Source organism: Colossoma macropomum, unplaced genomic scaffold (assembly GCF_904425465.1).
Source record: "Colossoma macropomum unplaced genomic scaffold, Colossoma_macropomum, whole genome shotgun sequence".
Lineage (NCBI taxonomy): Eukaryota > Metazoa > Chordata > Actinopteri > Characiformes > Serrasalmidae > Colossoma > Colossoma macropomum.
Window position 1 is genome coordinate 33168165 of NW_023494793.1, and position 22836 is coordinate 33191000.

The window sequence follows — 22836 nt, forward strand, 5'->3', positions numbered from 1 at the left end:
GTTAAAATAAAAGATTCTTACTAGGAACTCCAGAGACGAGCCGAAGAGGCCGAAGCACTCGAAAGGCTCGGAGAGCTTTCATGTCAAACCCTCCTCCTTTCTCTGTGGGGACCCCAGCTATTTTGTTGATTGTGTCCACTGCCAAAGTAAAGAGCCTGTGGACAGCATTTAAGATTAACTTAACAGTTGGGAAAGCTACATTTAATCTGTATTCCATTAGAGATTAATGATCAACTGATGCATAATATAATCAGGATTACAATGTGAAGTAATCACTCTGTATACCATCTGCACATGTATGTATATTTTGAGTGTATATATATATATTTGTCTGTATTTCCAGTATACAAAATACTACTATATGTATTCTTTCACTCCCTGCTCCATTTGTACAATGTAATCCTATACTTACATCTCCTAAAATCAAAGTGCAATGACTGCCTATTTATGGTTCCTAGTTTTTACAATACAAAACACAAATGATAATAACTTTAATATACTCTTATATAAATAAATTCTTTAAGAATCAGCTTAGTGACACTGATTTGAAATATGAGTTTCATTATATACTCATAAATTGTGTATTCCAGATTAGAAAATAAGCATAGCTTTTATTTCTGGGAACTGTTTTCCATACAAAATGAATCATACTGCTTTTTGAACACCAATTTCAGCTGAGCAAAAGTAATGGGGCAAATGAATGACAGATGATTCTAATTGCTCAGACGATCCTTGTGCCCTGAACTGTAAACACATGAAAGAGCTGTGAATGTATAGTGCTGGTTGTAGTCACCGGAGTTTGCATTAGGGGTCTTGTTTTGATGTAAAAGATACAAAACATGATGAAAACTAGAGAATTGACTATGATGGAAAAGCAAGCAGTTTTGGTGATGTCAATGTCAAGGGCACTTATTGCATGTAACAAGTCTGGGACCAAATATTAAGTTTAAACAACTTAATTGTCCTTTAAATGTAATTTTCCAAACACTTATGCTCAGCTGACACTGTTGGAGTAAACATAACAAATGGCATTTTTTTCTGCATGGCTAATGTAAAACCCTGCCCATAAATAAAAGCTGACACATTGTGGTTCAGTTTTATACTCAACTTTCGATTTGGAAAACACATATTATAGAAGTATAAGAAAAATAACCCTCATTTTGACCCTCAATTTGATCTCATTGTTTCTGTATTTGGATGAGGGTGAGGTGAGATCAGCTGTTTTTGTGGTTTTGAAGGGGGTCTTTTGGTCCATTCTGATGAAGAGAGCTAAAAGGTCAAGTGATGCTTGCAGATTCATCTCACCCCATAAAAACGATGACAAAGTCCAATATGTTCCAGCAGTTCCGTAAATAAGCACCTTCATGGAACAAAAACCCATACGCTACTATCTTTAGGAAGCACTCCAGAGTAAAAATGACCAGAAAGATGTACTCCAAGCTTTCCTGCAAAAAAAGAACATCCTTATCAGATATCTGTTGTGACTAATTTCATTGAGTAAAACATGTAACACTGAAAGACTTTAATTAAAGAATTTAACAATTAAAACACACCTACACTGAAATAAGAAAGAGGTAGTTTCAGTGTCACTTCGACCTAAATAACACTGAAGGTATACAGTGCACATTCTGCCAAGTGCATAGTCACATATTTTTAAGCATTTTATTCAGCTGCATCACTAACAACCTTTGGCTTCAGCAAAATATGGAGCTCTACAGAGTTGTTCTTCTCTGCCTTTATCAATGGTTTTGTGATACTATGGCAAAGATGAGGAAAACAATCAGAGAACAGGGCCATGTATGGTGGCCATGTGTGGTCTGGTTATACTCTAACATGGTCACGCTGACTGTCCCTTAAACACTCCTGCTTTAAAGACTTCAGAAATCTTCCACTCTGTTTGCTCTGATCTGCAAACAGCAGCACAGACATTCGTTTTGCCATCAGTTTCTTTTACATTTATTTTCATAGAAATAACACAGAACACATCGGAGCCCTACTCATATCACAAAGGGAAAACAGAAAGTAACTTCAATTATGAAGAAACCTTTAAACTACACACAGTCCTTCTTAATCCAGATTGACCTTAAAACACCATATGTAATTCATCACTTTTCATCAATTTATGAATCCAGCAGTTGCCTGCATTTGATATTTTCTGATAATCTGGTTCCACTAGCTCTTAAAAATAAAGGTCTCAAAAACACCCCTAAGATGTTACTTTGGTCATTATTGATCCAAAGCACTGCTCTTATGAAGCATTAAATTCATAACTTCACTGCTTTTTTGAAAGTACAAAAGCTGTTTAAGTGCAAAGAGCACCACCTTGTGGAGAATTTTCAGCCTGCTAAATGTGAGCGAGTGAGTGAGTTACAAGCCAGGTCCATGAGGTTCCTCTGAACCTTTACACATAATGCAAAGATTCTATACTAACTGAACTTTTTCTATGACTGTATGCTAAGGACCATTTCAGAACATTTATTTTTGAGAGTGTAGCCATATGCATTTTCTGTGAAACTGAAAAATGTAATATAAAGTCAGGGGCAAAAAAAAGGAATGAAAAGTCAGAAACAAAAAAACCTTGCCCACCCCACCACCATCACTTACCAACAGACACTATGTTTGTGTCAATTAATTAAAGCTATTTATGCTCTCAGCTAAAGTGAGCATCGCTGTGCCAAAACTCTACTGAGCTACTTCTGACTGTTTTGGGTGGGGGCTCTTTAGCCCTGCTCTCAGCTTAGGTTTCATGACTTATAACTGAGGAATGGCAAGCTACCAGCCTGGCTAGGCTCTGGCCACAGCTGAAGGGGACTGGGCAGTAATTGTAGAAATCATAACACGCATTACAGCCATTTGAAATCCAATGACATGCTGAATAACCTACTACTAGAAGTCTGAATGTGACTGAGTGTGTTGTTGGGCAGCAGATCTGACCCAGATAGTTCAGATGCTGTTTAGGCTGAGTGCTGGATTGAATTTTGTTGATTGTAAGTGCTGTGTTGCGAATGCACTGTATAAAGAAGCTTTCCTCAACTTTATTTTTCACATGTGCCCAAATTTTTAACTGATTTTATGCACAGTACCGTGCAAAAGTCAGAGACCCCACTTTATTTACTGAATTTCCAGTCAAAAAGGCCATTTAGTCCTACATTTTTATTTTTTCACCTTCAGGAAAAAGCAGAAAATATATGTTCAACATAAAATCACACAGAAGCCTCAACAACTAAATATAATTTATCATCTAACAATCTACCACGGTTGTTAGGAGGCCCATTTTCTCTATATCTTTTAATCACTTTTGTAACTGCAAACTCCTGTTGTATCATGACTTTCTTACCTTACTTCAGAAATATCTTGTGAGTGATCTTGTACAGTACTGTACTGCCATGTATACACTTAAAATGATGGTTCTTCAAGGGTTGTTTAGTAAAGAACATGTTTCTATATAGAACCATGAACACTTAAAGAACCCTTTGCATGATTAAAGGGTTCTTTGCATTGTGGAAGAGCTCTTCAGATTGATGGAGAATGTGCTGTATAAAGTATAGAACATTTTTAAAAATGGTTCTATATAGTACCAAAAAGGGTTCTTCTATTGTTACAAGCTTGACAAGAACCATTTTCTTTACTAAAGAACCCATGAAAAAACATCATTTGTAAGTGTGTTTGTACCATTTTCTTTTCCGAAATCTACACAATTTCATGCAATTGTATTCTTTCTAGAGATTGGCACGATGACATGTTTTTCTTTTATTATTATTTATTAATTATTTAGTTGCCAGTAAAAGTAAATGGGCAGAGACGCTTATAAGAAAAGCATGTTATTTTGATTCCAATGATCATACTATTGGCTAAACATATTCTGATGTAGGCGAAAGATGTAAATGCTCTGCATCAAATAGAAGGAAATATGACAAAGTTTTACTAAGAAGAATACATTTTATTAATATATAAACCTCTGTGTTTAAATATTTGCAGACTGTTCTAAATGGCAGCTATAAGGCTAATGATTCAGTTGGAGTCCGTAGTGCCCAGGCCTACAATGGATGTGAAATTGTTTTTGCACAGGGTAAGAATTCTGTCACTAAAATGGCAATATGAGCAATAAACTCCCCCTAGAGGTTTGCGTGTATCTTTGTGCCTCTCACTCATTCCTGTGGACTGCAACCCTGCAGCTTCATCATTGCTGCACCTCCTTACCCAGAGTCTAAATATAAAGCCCAGTACCTTCCTGACCAACACCAGCTGCTGAGCTTTAGTTTCAGAGTCAAAACATCTTACAGTCTATCAGTCACTGGTCAGGTGTAAGAGGATTTTCAAAAACAATCCCATCAAAATAAGCATAGATAAATGCAATCAGTGTGAATTACTGTACATGATTAACTGCTGACAGATAAACAATATAACAGATGTAATGAAATCGTTCAGTGTCACCACTTTGCTCTATCATAATTGGCCTAAATAAACAAAATCACACAAACACTTTATTCTGCCTGTCTTGGATAAAATCAACGAAAGGTATAACTGTGAATAACAAAAGTTTGAGTGTAGTTCCTGTTAGTAAAATGATATGTGACTAAACTGAACTAGTCATATAAATTTAGTGTAAACTATGGCAGCCAACTACATTCTAAGGATGTACAACTCGAACTGGCCATGACTTGAATTGGCTTTTTGGCACAATCTGACAGTTTATTATATTTTATTTTGGCCAATCAGTGTTGCAGCTTTATGAAATAAATAGTAAGTCAGGTAAGTGCACTTACAGTGTATTTAAATGCCGCATCTTAACCTACACCAAAATGCTGTAGCAAAATTATGCAAAACGCATAAATATCCAGTCATTTCTTACTTTCAAATGTATTTATAGTGCACATCTGGCTAATACAAAGCACTGAAAATGTTTTTTGTGTTTGATGTGTTTATTTAACTCACACAGAGTGAGCTTCAGGTTCAAAAAAATTGAAAAAAACAAAAAAACAGCCATCTGCAATTTTTTTCTAAAGAAATTGTTATCGGCCATAGACGTTATCAGTTCGTGCACCCCTACTACATTCTGCGTGAAACATGGCCTAGGGAACACACTGTAAGGAGAGAACCAAAGAAAAAAGATAGAGGCTTCTTTGTTCGCCCAACACCTGAAGCTGGAACTCACCAAGGTGGAGTTGGTAGAATTGGTATCGTCCTCTGGCATGGGCAGAAACACAGCAAGAGCCACACAGTTAGCAAAGATAGTCAGCAGGATGATGATCTCAAAGGGCCTGTTGGGGTCTAGTCAGGAAAATAGCAAACTAGCCAAGCATAACAAAGCAACAATCACAACTTTAAGTAAGCAGAAAACAATGAGCACATGAAAATAAACCAGATACCAAATTCACTGCAAATTTTCCAGTAAATCGCATTCCAATAAATCTAACCATGCTAGTTCTTGCATAAGCAAATATGATAAAGATTCCAATCCCCATTGTTGTTTTTGTATATGTTATGTTGGCATTTAGGTAAAAGTTAACATTGTTCTATAAGATTATGGTGTGTTGGTTACTGACCTCTTGAACTTGAACTACACTTGAACTTGATCTGCACTAAGCTCAAGTTCAACCTTTCTCAAACAAAGTGTCAGGGCCTGTGTTTCCATGTTAATATTAACAATATCTCACATTTCGGTAAACAACATTGAACCACTAGATGATCTCTATAAAGTTCTAACATGCGTTTGCAATTGCAGTTCTGGTCATTTCTAGCTCACGGTGATTTATTTAATCGACCAAACATTGCCATGAACTGTTTCACACAAGGAACTATGTTATGATCATCCCTACAGTGTTCAAGCCTGAGCAACATATATTGTTCACTTGAAACTCTATGCGTGAAAGCGTTCATCAATCTGCCCTACAGTGCTGTACAGGACAGTATGGGACAGTCTGAGTGTGGTCTTAAATGAGAGGGTACATTTCTGCCAGCAGGAGGCAGGATATCAGAATTTCCCTGCCAGCTCAGCACCATGTCCAGCACAAGTGATCTCACACAACAGCTGCACGCACCCAGAATATTATCAAACCATTTAAACACAGTTATTAAAATGGCTCCAAGATTACATCGACTGCTTGCATTAAAGCAAAAAGAAAGCTGGCCACTTACATTGGACTGTGTTCATTTTTGCTGAGATTTTTGCAAAAACCTACTGATATTAATCTTGACAGTATTTCCAGTTTTTTTCTAGATAGGGCCTACATTTTTTTGATAACACTCAGTCTGAATGAACATGAATACTTCAACATTAATTATATTTGACAAGTCACAAATAATTTACTAGGGGCAAAAAATGACAATAGAGGAAGCAATAGATCTGATTAGCAGACAAGCTTATATTATAATCAAGCTAGTTTTTCACTTCATTGCCTAAAACTGCACGCTAGACTGCTGGTCACTTAGCACACAATTAAGGAGCCGTCTCTATACTGTTTAACCCATAGTCTCTAAATAATGTGAGGTCAGTCTTCACATCAACACCCTTGACGGTGAAAAGACTTGAGCTAATGTTTCCATTCAATCACTGGGGGGTCTGACGGATAACAAAAGCTTAACACCTCTCGCTCTGGCTTCTGACAGACATTTCTGCGCCTAGATTAAATAGAACAACAGAGCCCTTTTACTTCTCTTTCTTGAATGCAAATAGAGGCTACCGAGTCTGTGGAACATCTTCTCTAGACTAGAATAAGACTAAAAGGACCAGGCCTAAGAAGGTCTGATTTCTCTGATGGTTTTCTCTGGTGGTTTCTCTGGCTGCTTTCTGCCTGGTATGAATGCTAAGCCTGAAATTCGAATACTATAGAAGTCTTCCTAGAAACAACAGATTAAACCTTAAATGTGACTACCAGTGACTAACTACCATTGGTAGGAGAAGCCAGATAAACGAAGATGGAGAAGCCAGATGAATAATACAGCCATCTAGTTGTATACTTCTTCATCAAAACTGATGATTTCACATGCTAGTCACAATCAAATAACAGCTGAACCCATTGCTTTTGAAGGAGAATAATACAGCCATATACAGTCATTTCACCATCATAATTCCTCATCTCACAGTTTAAACTGCCATTTATAATCATGGTATAATCTACTATTTCAAGGAGTGAAACATGACAAAGAAGTTTAAGTGGGTCTACAGTTAAACTATGTTTGGTCTGTGTTTGAAGGATACTTCCATTCCACAATGTTTATGCAGGACTTTCGGAAGGGGTTCTTGAGAGTGAAGAAGAAGAGGGAGCGGGCGGGCCTGGGGTTCCCACCGGTGGCCTGTAGCTTCTTAAGCTTCTCCCGCTGCTTCCTCTTCAGCTCCTCTTCGTTCATGATGAACGAGGCCAGGGCTGGCCCTCCACTGGAATCCATTTTTCTTCTGCTTCCTTTCACCTACACGGTCTGAATCCCAGGGAAAAAAGACTAAAAGAAACCAAGCCCAAATCTTCTGCACCAGTGTTCCACAGCCTTTAGCAAGAATCCCAATTTTACAATCCTTTGGGTCTCCCAGATGACTGGGTTAGACCTTGCGTGCTCTCCTACACCTCCTCCACCCTCCGTTCCCCTGCAGCTCTCTCTGACAGAAAGACGCTGCTTAACTCCTTGGCCCTGGCCCCCTTGCTCGGAAAACTTACACCAAGCAAGGAGAAATTAGAGGAGCGGAGAGCGTTTGGGATGCAGTTGGCCCGTGTCAGGTTTATATATAGACAACCAGAGAGTGTCCATGCTTGGGGCTGGGGGAAAAGGGCTCTTTGGCGTTCGGGTGGGGCCACAAGCACAGAAGGAAGCAGGGCATTTGGGAGAAGCAGCAGCCACAGAGCTACAGCTGCTACATGAAGCAGTACAGATGAAAGAAAAGATACTGAGGGGAAGAGAACAGGACAGAAACCCAAACATAGAGAAGAGAGGGGTTGTTCCAAGTGTGACACTGAGCAGACACTGGCTGGAAATGTTCATAGAGCCAGAAACACAGATTAAATTTCATGAAGTGGCTGAAATTCTTCTAGCATCACAAATTTCAGTTAGGCTCTTTACTACTGAGTTGCTGGGGTTATCTGGTTTAATCTTGAGTCAATATGCATGTTGGTGCTGCACGCAAACCCTGCAGATACTCGGGCCCTAGAAATTCAGCGGCCGCTGCGGCCCAGAAACAGTCTGAATAAACGCTAGCTAGCTGCTTGCTAGCTAATTAGCTAGCTAACACTTGATTGTATTGACATTAAATGACATACTGTACACAAATATGAGCCAAAAACACTTTTTGTGTTGTCGTTTCTAGCATGTTAGATATGTTAGCTCCTAGCTAACTAACGTTACTTTAGCAAAGTCTTTACAGAGTAATTCTATTCACTGTTATCAAGTAGCTACATTTCTAACTGAACTAGGTTAGCTACCTAAAGACAGACAGCTCACTCCCCAGTAGGGGTGGGAGAAAAACAATCGATACAATTTCATTATATAATATTAATATTAATATTAATATTTTGGGTTTAAAAGCCCAAGTATCTGTAATCGTGGTGGCTGCAGCTGTTGTATGCGTTGGTTCATTTGCATTCTCATTAGCCCTAGTCACTGTGGTGGTCTGAATTCAGCTGTAATTAACCTGTTATAGCACCTTCTTTATGCACTGCAGATTAACCTCTATGTGTGATGGGTGAACTAGCCGATGAGTTTGCTTCGTCAACGATTAACTTTCCCGTAATCTTTCTGCACTTCGCCAGGTGGATTGGTTCTCTGGCTAGCCACTAAGCACTTACTATAGTCCTGTAAAAGTAGCAAATAACAGTAACTTAGCTTACGTTGTTTTTCAAATTGCTTCCTGGACATGCCTCTTCACAGTGCAGAAGCTACATTATTAGTTAATTATTTATATTTTATTGTGTATTTTGCCCACACAATAACAGAATATAAATGACCAACATTGCTTCCTTAATCCACAAGACGGCGCCGTTTCTTTCTGGTGGGATGAAGGTTTCTGTCCGTGGAGTCACTGTTAGGAATGAGCGGTGAATTCCAAATGAATTTACTTCAGGTAAGTTGTTTTCATTAGACCTGCGACTTATCTAGATTAACCGTTCTGCTCTTACATTATTTATATTTTATCCTTACATTAAAAGGATGAAATTGCTTCCTTCCAGTGTGAGTAAGAGGGGCGGAGAAAGGAAAAAATCTGATTTCTGTCTGACGTTAAAGCTGCTGTCTAGAGGCCCTGTGAAGTGACAAAGCTGCCCCTTATCATGGTGTCAGTCCAGTGCTTGAGCTGTAATTTGTATTACCGAATCTGTGAGAAGTTAGTCACTACATTTATAATTTTCAAGGCCGGACTGTAAACAATCTAAGTGTACAGTTGGCCAAAGTTTATATTTTTGGGCACTGTTGATTCCTAATTACTTTTGCAACTTGAATAATAATAATAATTATTTTTAGCAGTAATACCTTTATAGGTGGTACTATATGATACTATATACTATACTATACTACACCATATATAATATAAAATAATGTGTAACATATAATAATAATACTATACTACATACATTTCTACCCCAGTCAAATTTTGGAAACTATTACTACAGTTAGACATTGTCAAAGCCGTCCTCTACAGCAAATATAATGTGAAAAGCCAGTCATGAAAGCAATATAAGAAACAGGCAACTTTCATCAATAATTTAATATCGATCTGACACACTGTTGATGTTGAAATTTCAGTCTCAATCATTTTTGATAAATAAATAAAAACATGCTAGGTAAAGGACATTACTGCTGGACACCATCACTTTTGGCCCAAGTTATCCAGCTTACTGAGAAAAACTTTATGAAATACTTCCCCAAATCCAACTCTGACTTATCGTAATATCTTACTGTGTCTTAGATTAACAAAACTATCCAACAGTAAATGTCCAAAAAAAGTAAAGAAAAATCTACACATAGATGCTGCTATAAACCTCTACCACCATTGCACTTTATTTCATTTCCCAGTTTAAGTACAATACTACATGAGCAAGGAAGTTTCTTGCAACCAAATAAGTGACATTGTACATAAAACTTAAACACTAAAAGAACAAAAATATACACAGGCAGCAAGATGTCATCGCTTAAATATGATAAACACCCAAGTACCATGTCTTGGCAGAAAAGCAGAACAACTGTAAAAACAAGCCAAAGAAAAATGATTAAATTAAATAAATAATACATAGTTTATTATTTGAGGTACAAAGCCAGCATTGTATCTCCACTGCACAGCACAACATCATACGTGCAGAAAAAGTGCAAACAGTCTCAAGAAGTTAGTGTGGTGATTACAGATCAGCCAGAATGTGCCTGCTTATTACCCAGCTATAAGCTTATTCAAGTCACAAACTCTCTCTTTTTTCCCCCCTCATGGAAAGTACAACATTCAAGTGCAGTCATCATTTTGGTATGAAAACAGTGGACACTGCAGTCAGTAAGATTGAAAAATGATTAAACAGTCTGAACCCATAAACCAGCTACTTATGTTCTACTTAAGAAGGTCAGCAGTAAAGAAGACCTGGAGGGTTTCGACTGAAATCTACATTTGACAAATCCTTCATTCTGTTTTTAACTAATCTACTACATTAGCTTGCCAAATCTAAACGATGTTTACCTTATTAAGAGCAAAAGCTGAGAATGTGAAAGTTGTGTTTCCCAAAATTGCAGTATTTTGCTAAACAGTCATCTTCTTGGGTTATAAATCAAAACATCCAACCATGACAAGCAGATTCTTTAGGTAATACATATTACATATGGTGATGCAATCATTGTATTCATTTTAACACCTCTCTTTAATTGGATACTATGAAAACAGCCTCAGAAAGCTCACAATAACAAGACACAGCCTCATCTATTAAAACAAGTAAATTAAATAATAAAACTCAGCAGTGATCTTCGCTCTGCCCCTAAGAGTTTAGCTCAGCAGCTTGTGGCGGTCAAACACAGTCTTGCGCTGCTCCTGAACCTGTTTCTTCCAGCGCTGTTGAGCCCCCTCGACCCGCTCCAGCACGGTGTTCCCTCGGCCTGGAGGGCCACTTGGATGAGGTCTCACGTCCTGTAGAGGGCGACAAAGCAAATACAACACCTCAGCATTCTTTTTTTTTTTTTAACATTATTTTTCATTTGTGGATCTATGCAGATACAGGATTACAGACATTTGTGCTCCACATTTTACATCATAACCAAAAACTAAAACAATACTGGAGGAAAGGAGAATTATATATATATATATATTCTCATAGTGATGAGTAGGTCAGGAATTACTTGTACCTTGTACATAATTTGTGTTAATTAGGAACAAAACAGATATATACAAAATACATACAGGGTCATATCACTGTACATACAGATATTGGGAAAGTAATTATTTAAGCTAAAGAGTAACCTCTACCTAGAAGAAGAGGGGGAAGGATGCTAATTACTTGGGAGACTTTTCAGCTTCTCAAAATATGCAATCATGGGATCCCAAGTTCTATGGAATTTTACAGAGGCCTTTCTAGATGAAAACTTAATCTTTTCTAATTTAAGGAAAAGCCTAAGATCGCAGAGCCACTGTGAGGACTTCGGTGGATGTGGAGATTTCCAATTAATCAATATCCTCCTTCTTGCCAGAAGGGATGCAAAGGCCAAGGCCTCCTTAATCCTATTTGGAATTTTTGAGTCTGTGTTAATCAACCCAAATAGACATAATTCAAAACTTGGCATAATCTCTAAATTAAATACTTCTGATAAACAGTTAGTAATTGCCAACCAAAAACTTGATAAAACAGGACAAGTCCAAAACATATGCGTTAGGTCAGCTTTATCTAAACGACAACGATCACATAGCTCATCTACCCCATGTTGAATTTTTGCCATCTTCACTTTGCAGTAATGAACCCTGTGAAGGACCTTGAACTGAATAAGGTTAATCCGTACACATGACGAAGATCTGTTAATTATATTCATAGCTGATTTCCAAGTTTCTTCAGGTATAGTCAGACCCAACTCTTTGTTCCAAGCTGTATGGATTTTCTCTAAATGAGTATTATGTGGTGGAGCAATTTTATTATAAATTCTTGAAATTAAACCTTTATTTATCATGGGTAATACAAGAATATCTTCTAGGAGAGTTTTTGGTGGCAGGGAAGGAAAATAAGAGCACTGATTACGCATAAAATTCCGAATTTGAAGGTATCTGTAAAAGGTGATAATTGAAACTTGACTGAAAGATCAGAAAAGGAAGCAAAGACTCCATCAGTGTACAGATCTGCAAATCTACTAACGCCCCTTTTATGCCAATCATTAAAAACCCGATCTATGGTAGCAGGAATAAACAAATGATTTTTACAAATAGGACCAAGATTAGAAAATTCAGTAAGGCCAAAATGCCGCCGAAATTGGGACCATATCCTCAAAGTGGATCTAACCACAGGGCAAGTTGCACAGGTCGAAATGGGTAGAGGTAAATTAGCTGTTATTAGGGCTGAAAGCGAGGATGAAGTACAACCATCAGCTTCCCAACCACACCAATTTAACTGTGGGTATTGATACCAAAGTGCTACCTTCTGCACATTAGCTGCCCAATAGTACTGCATAAAGTTAGGAAGGGCCAAACCACCTTCTTTCTTTCTGTTGTTGTAATAAGCTCTTATGTATCCTAGAGATTTTTCCTCCCCACACAAATGACAGTATAATACTGTCCACCATGCGGAAAAAGGCCTTATTCAGGAATACTGGAAGACACTGAAATAAAAACATAAATCTGGGTAGGACTGACATTTTAATGCAATTTATTCTACCTGCCAATGATAGATGTAAGGTTTCCCCACTTTTGAAGATCTTGTTTCAGGCTATCTAACAACGGTAGAAAGTTCTTCGAATAAAGTTCTTTAAATGATCGGGTAATATTCACACCTAGATATTTAAACCCTGTTACTGATATTGAAAAAGGCAATACAGTGCTGGGATGAAGGATATCTTTGTTACTTATGGGGAAGCACACACTCTTTGAAAAATGTATTTTATAGCCTGAGAAACTACCAAACTGTTTCAACATTTGAATAATTTGTTGTGCAGAAGATGCTGGATCAGATATAAATAAAAGCAGATCGTCTGCATACAAAGCTACTCGATGTTCTGTTCCTCTTCTCCAAATACCCTGAAGGTTAGTAGTTGTTTTAAGCCAGATCGATAAGGGCTCAATTGCTAATGAAAATAAACTTGGACTGAGTGGGCACCCTTGCCTTGTTGCTCTAAAAAGGGGAAAATAATCTGAATTTATCCCATTAGTAACTACAGAGACTTTAGGAGATGTGTATAACAAACGAATCCAAGATATAAAATTAGGGCCCAAACCAAATCTTTTCAGTACCGCAAACATATATTCCCATTCCACTCTATCGAACGCTTTTTCTGCGTCAAGCGATATAACAACCTCTGACGACTCTGACGGAGAAGGTGAATGTGGTGATGCTAAGGAGCCTACGGATATTCGAAAACAAATAACGACCGTGCATAAATCCTGTCTGATCTGCTGAGATTAATTTGAGAATTACCTTTTGTAACCTAGTTGCAAGTAACTTTGCAAGAATCTTCAAATCTACATTCAATAAAGAAATGGGTCTGTAAGAACTACACTCATTTGGATCCTTTCCAGGCATTTGTAAGGTTACCATTTGTAGTGCGAATCTGTGGTATAAGCTGAGCAGCTGCTCTAGTTTTGAGTTGTCGCGCTAAAAGTCGACTTGCTTTCTCTCCATTTTCATATATATATCCACGCAATTTAAGAAGGGCCTGTTCTGCTTCATCAGTAGACAGCAGATTATACTGTGATTGAAGTTTTATCTTTTCTTTGTACAGATGTGGGGAAGGACATGTTGAATATTGCTGATCCACTTTTGATAAATCATTAATTAACTGTTGTTGTTGTAATGTTCTGTTTTTTTTACGCAATGCAGAATAGGCAATAATTTCTCCTCTAATCACTACTTTCAAAGTCTCCCATAAAACTGAAGGAGAGATTGATTCAGTTTTATTTTCCAGGATAAAATTACTTATAGCAGTTGACACTGATGAGCAGAAGTTTTGGTCTGATAGTAACATGGTATTCAATCTCCATGGAGGTTGTGTCTTATAATGTGAGGGGAACATTAAATCTAAGGAAACAGGAGCGTGATCAGATTCTACTATGGCTTGATATTCTATGCTTTTAATAAAGGAAATAAGAGTTTTGTCAACAAAAAAGTAATCTATTCTGGAGTAAGAATGGTGGACATGTGAAAAAAAAGAAAAAGCCCTTTTATCTGGATAAAAGAAACGCCAAGGGTCAATGCAGCCAATCTGAGACAAAAACGATGAGAAAGTGTGTGCAAATTTTGAGATGTTAAATGTTTTAGAATTAGAACGGTCCAACACAGGGTCCATCACGCAATTTAGGTCTCCTCCAAAAATTAATCTGTGGGTATTTATTTCAGGTATTGAAGAAATTATTTTATGTGCAAAGTTAACATCGTCCCAGTTAGGAGCGTAAATGTTTATAAGAAGTACTGGAGTATGGAAAAGCAAACCAGCCACTATAATAAATCTCCCCTGAGGATCAGAGACAGTGTTCTGGGCAGAAAAAAGTACCTTTTTGTGAAACAGAATAGCAGTACCCCGGTTTCTTGCGTTGAAATTGGAATGAAAAATTTGGCCAATCCATGGTTTTTTAAGTCTAATATGGTCGATATTGCGTAAATGCGTTTCTTGCAAAAAAAATAACTTCTGCCCTCAATGCTTTAAGGTGGGAAAATATCCTGGCTCTTTTAACAGGTCCATTTAAGCCCTTTACATTCCAGCTAACAAAGCGAATAGCACCCCCTTCTGGCTTTGTCTTAATATTTACTCTATTAGCCATATGTACTTAGTAAAATATAAACTAAAATTATTCATCGACCCTAAGAAGATATAAGACTGCAAAGAAGAGTTCACATAATTAACATTGTCCTGACCATGAAATAACATATGAAACTTAACTCCAAACCGAACGAAAAAATAATTAGAAGGGAACAATTTAACAAAATCAACCATTGCCTATGCTAACCTCCTACTGTTTGGTCAACTGCAGGCTATATATCACCTAACTATATTTCAAGACTTCCAATATTTTTATACACCAACAATTCACAGCGGAGGAGGCCAATGAAAGGATAACAGATCTTGACGTCTATAACACCCAACTTATTTACAAACTTTGCAAAATTTGCAGCAACAAGAAAGCTGTCCAACTCAAATTGCACGGCTACAAGGCAAACTAGGTGTCTTCCGTGTCACTCTAAACAAATCCAAACATGTACTAATATTACACATTGCACAGTTAAGTCAATGTTCCAGCGGACTCAAATTGTACCTGTGTGAATCAGCCATCTCTCTGATTAAACACTGAAATGTTCTTACTGTCCTGGAGAGATCCGCTCTCGATAGAATTTCAAAGCTTCCTCTGGGCTGTCAAAGGTGGGAGTCTCATTGTTGTAGTTTATTCGCAGTCGAGCTGGGTACAAAAGCTGGAAACGAACGCCTTTCTCGAAAAGCGTAGGCTGCTCGTTTTCTCGACAAAACCGCACTCAGATCAGGGTAGACTCTCAGCTTGCTTCCTTTATAGGTTAGACCGTGTTCTCTTGCCCATCTGAGCACCTTCTCTTTCTCCCTGTATCTGTGAAAGCATACCACAAAAGGTCTAGGCGGTTGATCTGTTTTCGGTTTCAACCCAAGCGAACGATGAGCTCTCTCCAGCTTTGGGGGCTTAACGAAGGCATTCTGTCCCATCACCTCCACCAGCATATTCGAGATAAACTGAGTAGAGTCTTGCCCTTTTTCACTACCCTCTGGTATATTGAGAATTCGAAGATTGGATCTGCGCGACCTATTTTCTAGGTCGTCCAGGCGATCCAGGAGCGTAGCGTTTTCTTTGCTCAAACGCTCAATGATAGCCTCGGCCTGGGAGAGTCTCTCAAAGTTCGCACCAGCGAGAGCTTCGGCTGAACTAAGGCGCTCTTGGAAGGAATTCATTGTATCTCGCAAAGCGTCAACTGCAGCTTGTATTGGTCTGACAGAGTCTTGTATTAGGGTTGAGATGTCTTCCAAGAGGATCACTCGATTTTTTGCAAGTTCGGTGACTAACTGGTTCATTGAAAGGGAATCAGATGAATCGCTCTCGCTGTGGTCTGTTCTTTCCTTTTCTCTAGCCAGGGCCGACGTCGCCATTGTCGCTAGCTTTCCAGCTAACGTGGTGGAGGCTCTGGTTGCAGGAGGTTGAACGTTTGACTGCTTCTGTTTTGCGCTGCTCATGTTAGACAGTAACTTATGATCATCAAAGTTTGCTAACTGATTATCTATACCTCCTAGGCGTCGAATTTGTACTGAAATATAATGAAAAAAACAAGAATTGGCCCGGAGCTCCTCACTCGCACGTCTTTGCTCTAGTGCGCCATACCGGAAGTCCACCTCAGCATTCTTAAACCGTCTCTCTGCTTGTTTCTTTAAAAAAAGGCCCATATCCTACATTTATTATGTACTTTATTGTTTTTCTTTGAGGTCCACGTATGACACTAGTGTGGTTTTACATTCTTAAAACAGTCAGTAATTCAATTTTGCATGATAATTTCCCATCTCTTAAGCACACCGCCACTGGACTCTAGAGCAGTGGAAATGTATTCTGTGGAGTGACAAATCACGCTTCTCTATCTTGCAGTCTGATGGATAAGTCTGGGTTTGGCGAATGCCAGGACAACGTTACCTGCCTGACTGCATTGGGCCAACTGTAAAGTTTAGGAGGGATAATGCTATGGGGTTGTTTTTCAGGGGTGGGCCTAGGCCCCTTAGTTCCGGTGAAGGGAAATCTTAATGCTTCAGCATACCAAGACATTTTAGATAACTGTATGCTTCCACCTGTGTGGGAACAGTTTGGGGAAGGCTTTTTTCTGTTCCAGCATGATTGTGCCCCAGAGCACAAAGCAAGGTCCATAAAGACATGGCTGGGTGAATTTGGTGTGGAAGAACTTGACTGGCTTGCACAGACTCCTGATGTCAACCCCACCGAACACCTTTGGAATAAACTAGAATGGAGATCGCAAGCCAGGCCATCTGTCCAACATCAGTGTCTGACCTCACAAATGCTCTTCTGGATGAATGCACAAAAAAATCCCACAGACACACTCCAAAATGATGTAGAAAGCTTCCCAGAAGAGTGGAAGCTCAAATGTAGCTGCAAAGGGGTGGGGGGACTTCATATTAATGCTTATGGATAGATGCGGTAACCAATTATAGAAATAATTGTTAGTTGCAGCCCTGGCCTGTGGTGAGAAGAAGGCAAGCAGGGTGAGCTACATGCACATACCTCAGAGTCCTCTTCATTCTGCAGTGGCTGTGTGTAAGGATCATGTCTGCGGATCAGCGGATCCACCAAAAGCAAAAACAGCATATACAGTAGAAGAGAGCCAACCACAGACAGATAGATGATTATGGTCACCTGGAAAAGACCATAAAGAATACTGAAAATTTACAAATTAAACAAATAAGTAAACAGCACAGAAGAACAAGCATAGGATTAAAAGACCAGAAAGAATTTTTCAAACAATTGCACAACCCCAGGGTCAGAACTTTTTAAGTTTTAACTTTAAGTTTACTAAAGACTGAATTATACTTCTGCATCTGTGTGTTGGCAAACATGTGCCGGCATTTTGTGCAGACGTTCACATAGGTGTTTGCCAACATTTAAAGAGGAGATTATGTACTTAATATGTTTTTGCCAACATAGCATTTTTGCTTGAATGCATGCAAATTGTTTTAATTCCTGTTTTAAATGTATACTTGCCAGGGATATGACAGGAAAAGACACTAGTCTTCAAATTTTTTGTTGAGCTGACAAAGCCTTTTGCGATGAATGTACAGTGGAATAATATACCTTAATGGTGTTGCTGCTACGTTCCTCATACTTGCACTCACAAAGTAGACAGTAAGCCTCCACGTCGTGACCAGGGACTGGCATGGGCTCCACGACATGTAGACAGTTACTGTAACACACAATAACAAAACTCTGTCAACAGAATGATTTACACACCTGAATATCTAAACTTGTGATGACAAGTCTCTCCCACAATGAGCTAGTGCGGGTGCATTTTGAGGTTTGTACCAAAAAGTAACTTCAGTCTCATAAAAACTCATAAATCCCTACCACATAAACCAGCTAGCTAAGTGTGTTTCTAATAGTTGGGGCTAACATCGGACCAGCATCCCTTTATGGATAAGAGTGGGGATCATAAATATACATACATACATACATACATACATACATACATACAATAATACATACATGTGTGTGTATTTTATAAACATGCACATACATACACACAGTGTATGTGAAATGCACATAAAAACAAAAAGCAGTAAACTGTAAATCCACTTTGACCTATATTTAAACAAAGCAGTACAAAGAGAAAAAGTTAATTCATGTTTTATATTAAAAACGCCAAAAATTTGCAAAAATACACTCATTATCTGACTAACGCCTGCTGCAACATATTAAAAAAAACAATTGGGCCAGGAGTAATTCAAGACAAGGAACGTTATTTTAAATTCGTAAAACACTTTAAAAGAGGTGATGTAATTGTGCTTGATTATAGAAGGAGTATCCAGGAAAGGCCTTGTCCTTTATGGATAGGGATGGGTCAAGGCTCACCACTTTGTGAAAAAATGCATCAGCAAAATAGTCCAACTGTTTAAGAACAGTATTCCTCAATGAGGAATAGGATTTTAGGTATTTCCCCCTTCACTGTGCATAATATCATCAAAGAGGAAATCTGGAACAATTTATGTGCATGAAGGCCAAAAACAAAAACCACAAATAAATGCCCATGACCTTCGATCCTTTAGATAGCACAATATTTAAAAAATCACCACGTGGGCTCTTGAATACTTTAATAACCTGTTGTCAATCATTTCAGTTTGTTGCTGCATCCACACATGCAACCAAGACTGTATTATGCACAGGAAGCCACATATCAACAACATCCAGAAACACTACCAACGTCTCTTGTTTGAAATAAAAAAAATAAAAAAATAAATAAAAAATAAAAAAAACCTTGAAAAAAATCTGACTGATGAAAGTCAAACATGACAGTGAAAACAGTGTATTGTGGTCTGAAAAATCAACCTTTTAGATTGTTTATGGAAATAATTAACATTTTGTTATCTGGGCCAAAAATGTAAAGGACCACCCAGATTGTTACCATTGATCAAAAGCCAGGGTACGTCGTGGTATAGGGGTGTTTATTAATGGGTACCTTGCACTTCTATGAAAGCACCATTAACACTGAAAGATATATGCACATTTTGTAGCAATGCATGCTGCTTTTTAGATGCTGTCTTTTTCAGGGCTGTCCACACTTATTTCAACATAATGCCAAGACAGATGCGCATTATGAAGTGCAAAATATGACAGTGAATGCTCTGGACAATTTCGCAGCTTAAGGCTTATGTAACTGAAGAATGGCAAAAAATTTTACTTCTAAAATTGGATAAGATGATGACAGTTACCCATAAAGTGCTGTTAAAAGTAAAGGTGATGTAACACAGTGGTAAACATGCTCCTGTCCCAACCTTTTTGGAATATCACATGCTGTGTTTTTGTACTGTTTTCAATTTAATACAGATCAAACAGAATGTACTAATTACCAGTTTCTGTTTTTGTTGGCATTTCACATACTGTCCTAACTTTTTTGGAATTAGATTTGCACATTAAAATAATATCCAAAAGTTTGTAGACACTTGCTCATTCAATCTTTCCTCCAAAATCAAGGGTATCATAGGGAGTTTGTCACTGTCTTTGCTGTAGTAACAGCCTATGCTGTTCTGGAAGGCTTTATACTCGATGTTGGAACATATCTGTGAGAATTTGTTTCCATTTTGACATGAGATCATTTGTGAGGTCAGGTACTGATGTTGACAGATCAGTTCTTTGTCACAGCAACTTTACAACTTAATGCTAGGGAGCTTTGTACCCCTCTAGCTGATGCTTGGGACTTTTGGCTCATGTGCAGCTGCTAGAGTGTTCTTTCTATTGGCAATGCTTTTCAAGCTGTGTGTGTGCAAATAATTGCCTTTGTGAGCAATGAGTGGACCTCAAACTGCCTGAATTCACCAATTAGAAGGGGTGTCTGGATACTTTTGGACAAATAGTGATCAATATTTCTAGTCCACCATAGATGCTGAATAGAATAAAACTCACCAGTCTTTTTGGGACGCATTCCTGTTGTAGATATGGCCGCTGATATTACGGTACGGAGGGCAGATACACTTGCAACGCACATCTTCAGAGCTCTGTAACATTTTCATGAACAGTGGTAAATAACTGTTGTATATGTTTAGATTATACAATCAGGTCAATAAATATTTGGCCAGTGACACAATTTTTGATTTTCAGCTTTAATTCAAGGGGTTTAACAAAAATATTGCATTAACTGTTTAGGAATTACATTCATTTTTTTTTTTACATAGGCCCTCCATTTTCACAGGCTCAAAAGTAATTGGACAGTTCATTGATAAGCAGTTTCATGGTCAGGTGTGGCCTGTTCCCTTGTTATTTCATGATAAAGGGATAAAAAGTCTGGAGTTGATTTCAGGTGTTGAATGTGCATTTGGTAGATGTTCATGGGAACTCTCAATATGCAGTCCAAACAGGTGTCAATGCAAGTAAAGGGGGCCATCATTAGGCTAAAAAAACCAAATCAAAAGGAATAGGAGAACTTTAGGAGTCACCAAGTCAACAATTTGCTACATTATTACAAAGAAGGAACGCACTGGTGACCTCAGCAACCCCAAAAGGCCTGGAAGACCACAGAAGACAACAACTGGTGAAGCCCCTTCACAACATCAAGTTAAGGAAATTCTAGAGGAGGTTGGTGTATCATTTCTAAAGTCTACAATCAAGAGACGCCATCATGAATGCAAATACAGAAGGTTTAACTCAAGATGCAAGCCACTTGTAACACTCAACAATAGAAAGGCCAGATTAGACTTTTTTAGAAAGCATCTAAGAAGCCTGTCCAGTTCTGGAACAAGATTCTTTGGACAGATAAAACCAAAATTAACTTGCACCAGAATGCTGGGAACTGGATCACTGGCATTTACTGATAATGTGACTGTTGACAGAAGTAGCAGGATGATTTCTGAAGTATATAGAGCTATACTTTATGCTTGGATTTAGTCTAATGCTGCAAAACTGATAGGACAGCGTTTCACAGTACAAACAGATAATGTCCTAAAACATACCGCAAAAGCAACCCAAAGGCTTCTTAAGGCAGAGAAACGGAATGTTCTTCAATGCCCAAGTCAATCATCTAACCTTAACCCAGCTGAACATGCTTTTCACTTACTGAAGACAAAACTGAAGGCAGAAAGACCCACAAACAAGCAGCAACTGAAGGCAGCTGCAGTAAAGGCCTGGCAAAACATCTCAAGGGAGGAAACTCAGCATCTGGTGATGTACATGGGTTCCAGACTTTAGGCAGTCATTGGCTGCAAAGGATTTGCATCCAAGTATTAAAAATAGTCCTTGTATTTATAATGTCAGTTAGTGCAATATTTTTGTTAACCCCCTTGAATTAAAGCTAAAAGTCTACGCTTCAATCTCACCTTGACTGCTTAATTTCAGATTCACTGTGTGGTATACAGAGACAAAATTACAAAAATGTGTCACTGGCCAAATACTTATGGTCTGACTGTAGGCACTGTAGGTTTAAAATAATACTAAGAACATGTGTTCAGTAACCGCTGAAGAGCAATGTGAGATAAACTGAGGTGATGCAGTTAGTTAACCGTTAACTTACTTTAATAGCATGTGCATAAGACACCGCCTCACAGAAAACCAAAGCCAGCAAAACCAGCACTGCGGCCTGGAGCCCTCGAGTACCGGCCAACATTGTGCTCACTTCTGCGACGAAAACATTCAATCATTAAAGATGTCCATTCATTCCGAGATTTAACGTTACGTTAGCTAGCTACGATGAGAAAGAAGGTGTTTAAGGGGTGGTTTAATTACAAATCAGCTAACTAGAAGCTGTAAGATTGCCGAATGTAAACACAGAGAAAACACAAATAGGTCAAAACGTTTTGAGATTTTTTCACCATAAATTTAAGAACCCATCAGTTTATTATTAACTCAGAAAGTGGACCAAAACAGCTTACATAAATAAACCCAGCCAACAAGATCAGTGACAAAAATCTCCACTAATCTAACTTAATCCAATAGTTCTCTCTGTTGTTGACAGCTAGCACAGCAAGGGTAGCTAGCTAACCTAGCTAGGTTAACTCCGTACGCAGTCGAAATACAGTCGAGTCCCACCGACCACCCCTCCAGCCCACTGCAGGAATGTGTTTAATGTAAAACATCTCAGGAGTTTCACAAGATTCACTAACCTTTTGACTTTGCCTGCCAGTGAAGCTAAATAATGCCTTGGAGTGGCACAGTGAAGCAAAACACTAAATCCGCAACCAAAATCTCCTTCAAGTTTCTAAATTTCAAAATAAAAGCCTCCTGGGGATGGGGTGTGTGGATTCCTGTGCTAACGTGCACTTCGGGAAGCAAAAGTATAGTAGAAAACGGTTTCGCTCAAGAATAAAATGGACACTGTTTCTCTTATTTCCTCACTGCAGTATCTTTACTGTTAGCGGTACTGTTACTCAACTATAGCTTCCACTATTTTCCCACTATAGTAAATAGGACTAATGAGTGAAAACTTAGTTACTAGTCTTGCCTTCAACAGCTGAGTTTAAACTATATAATTAAGGGTA

The 22836-nt window shown here is 38.3% G+C and overlaps 2 protein-coding genes across 5 annotated transcripts in view; both read right to left on the reverse strand.

Annotated features, from left to right (window-relative positions):
- Positions 1 to 7389, reverse strand: part of cacna1sb (calcium channel, voltage-dependent, L type, alpha 1S subunit, b) — a 28766-nt gene extending 21377 nt beyond the window's left edge. The window contains exons 1-4 of the mRNA XM_036579263.1: positions 7202 to 7389; positions 5156 to 5261; positions 1306 to 1445; positions 22 to 155 (exon numbers count right to left, since the gene is read on the reverse strand). Coding sequence (XP_036435156.1) covers positions 22 to 155; positions 1306 to 1445; positions 5156 to 5261; positions 7202 to 7389 — 568 coding nt within the window. The remainder of the gene's footprint in view (positions 1 to 21; positions 156 to 1305; positions 1446 to 5155; positions 5262 to 7201) is intronic.
- A 2280-nt stretch (positions 7390 to 9669) lies between these two features.
- On the reverse strand, positions 9670 to 22570 carry tmem9 (transmembrane protein 9). 4 transcript variants are annotated; one of them, XM_036579265.1, is made up of 6 exons: positions 22462 to 22570; positions 21873 to 21976; positions 20273 to 20364; positions 17951 to 18059; positions 17384 to 17515; positions 9670 to 11083 (listed from the first exon to the last, which is right to left on the reverse strand). In XM_036579265.1, the coding sequence occupies exons 2-6, from the start codon at positions 21963 to 21965 to the stop codon at positions 10943 to 10945; spliced, it is 567 nt and encodes a 188-aa protein (XP_036435158.1). In that variant the 5' UTR covers positions 21966 to 21976; positions 22462 to 22570; the 3' UTR covers positions 9670 to 10942. The 4 variants fall into 4 exon arrangements, with proteins under 4 accessions (XP_036435158.1, XP_036435160.1, XP_036435161.1 ...); XM_036579267.1 differs by having other exon boundaries at positions 21873 to 21973; positions 22462 to 22562; XM_036579268.1 differs by lacking the exon at positions 22462 to 22570 and adding an exon at positions 22341 to 22447.
- Positions 22571 to 22836: the final 266 nt, after the last annotated feature.

Bases quoted from the DNA above. Each gene is read 5' to 3' on its own strand.
- tmem9 (XM_036579265.1), bottom strand. From the start codon at position 21,965: ATGTTGGCCGGTACTCGAGGGCTCCAGGCCGCAGTGCTGGTTTTGCTG. The intron at 17,516-17,950 runs GTATATTATTCC...GGTCTTTTCCAG, and splicing joins GTAGCAGCAACACCATTAAG to GTGACCATAATCATCTATCT. The intron at 11,084-17,383 runs GTATGTGCATGT...CGCCCTCTACAG, and splicing joins AGAATGAAGAGGACTCTGAG to GACGTGAGACCTCATCCAAG.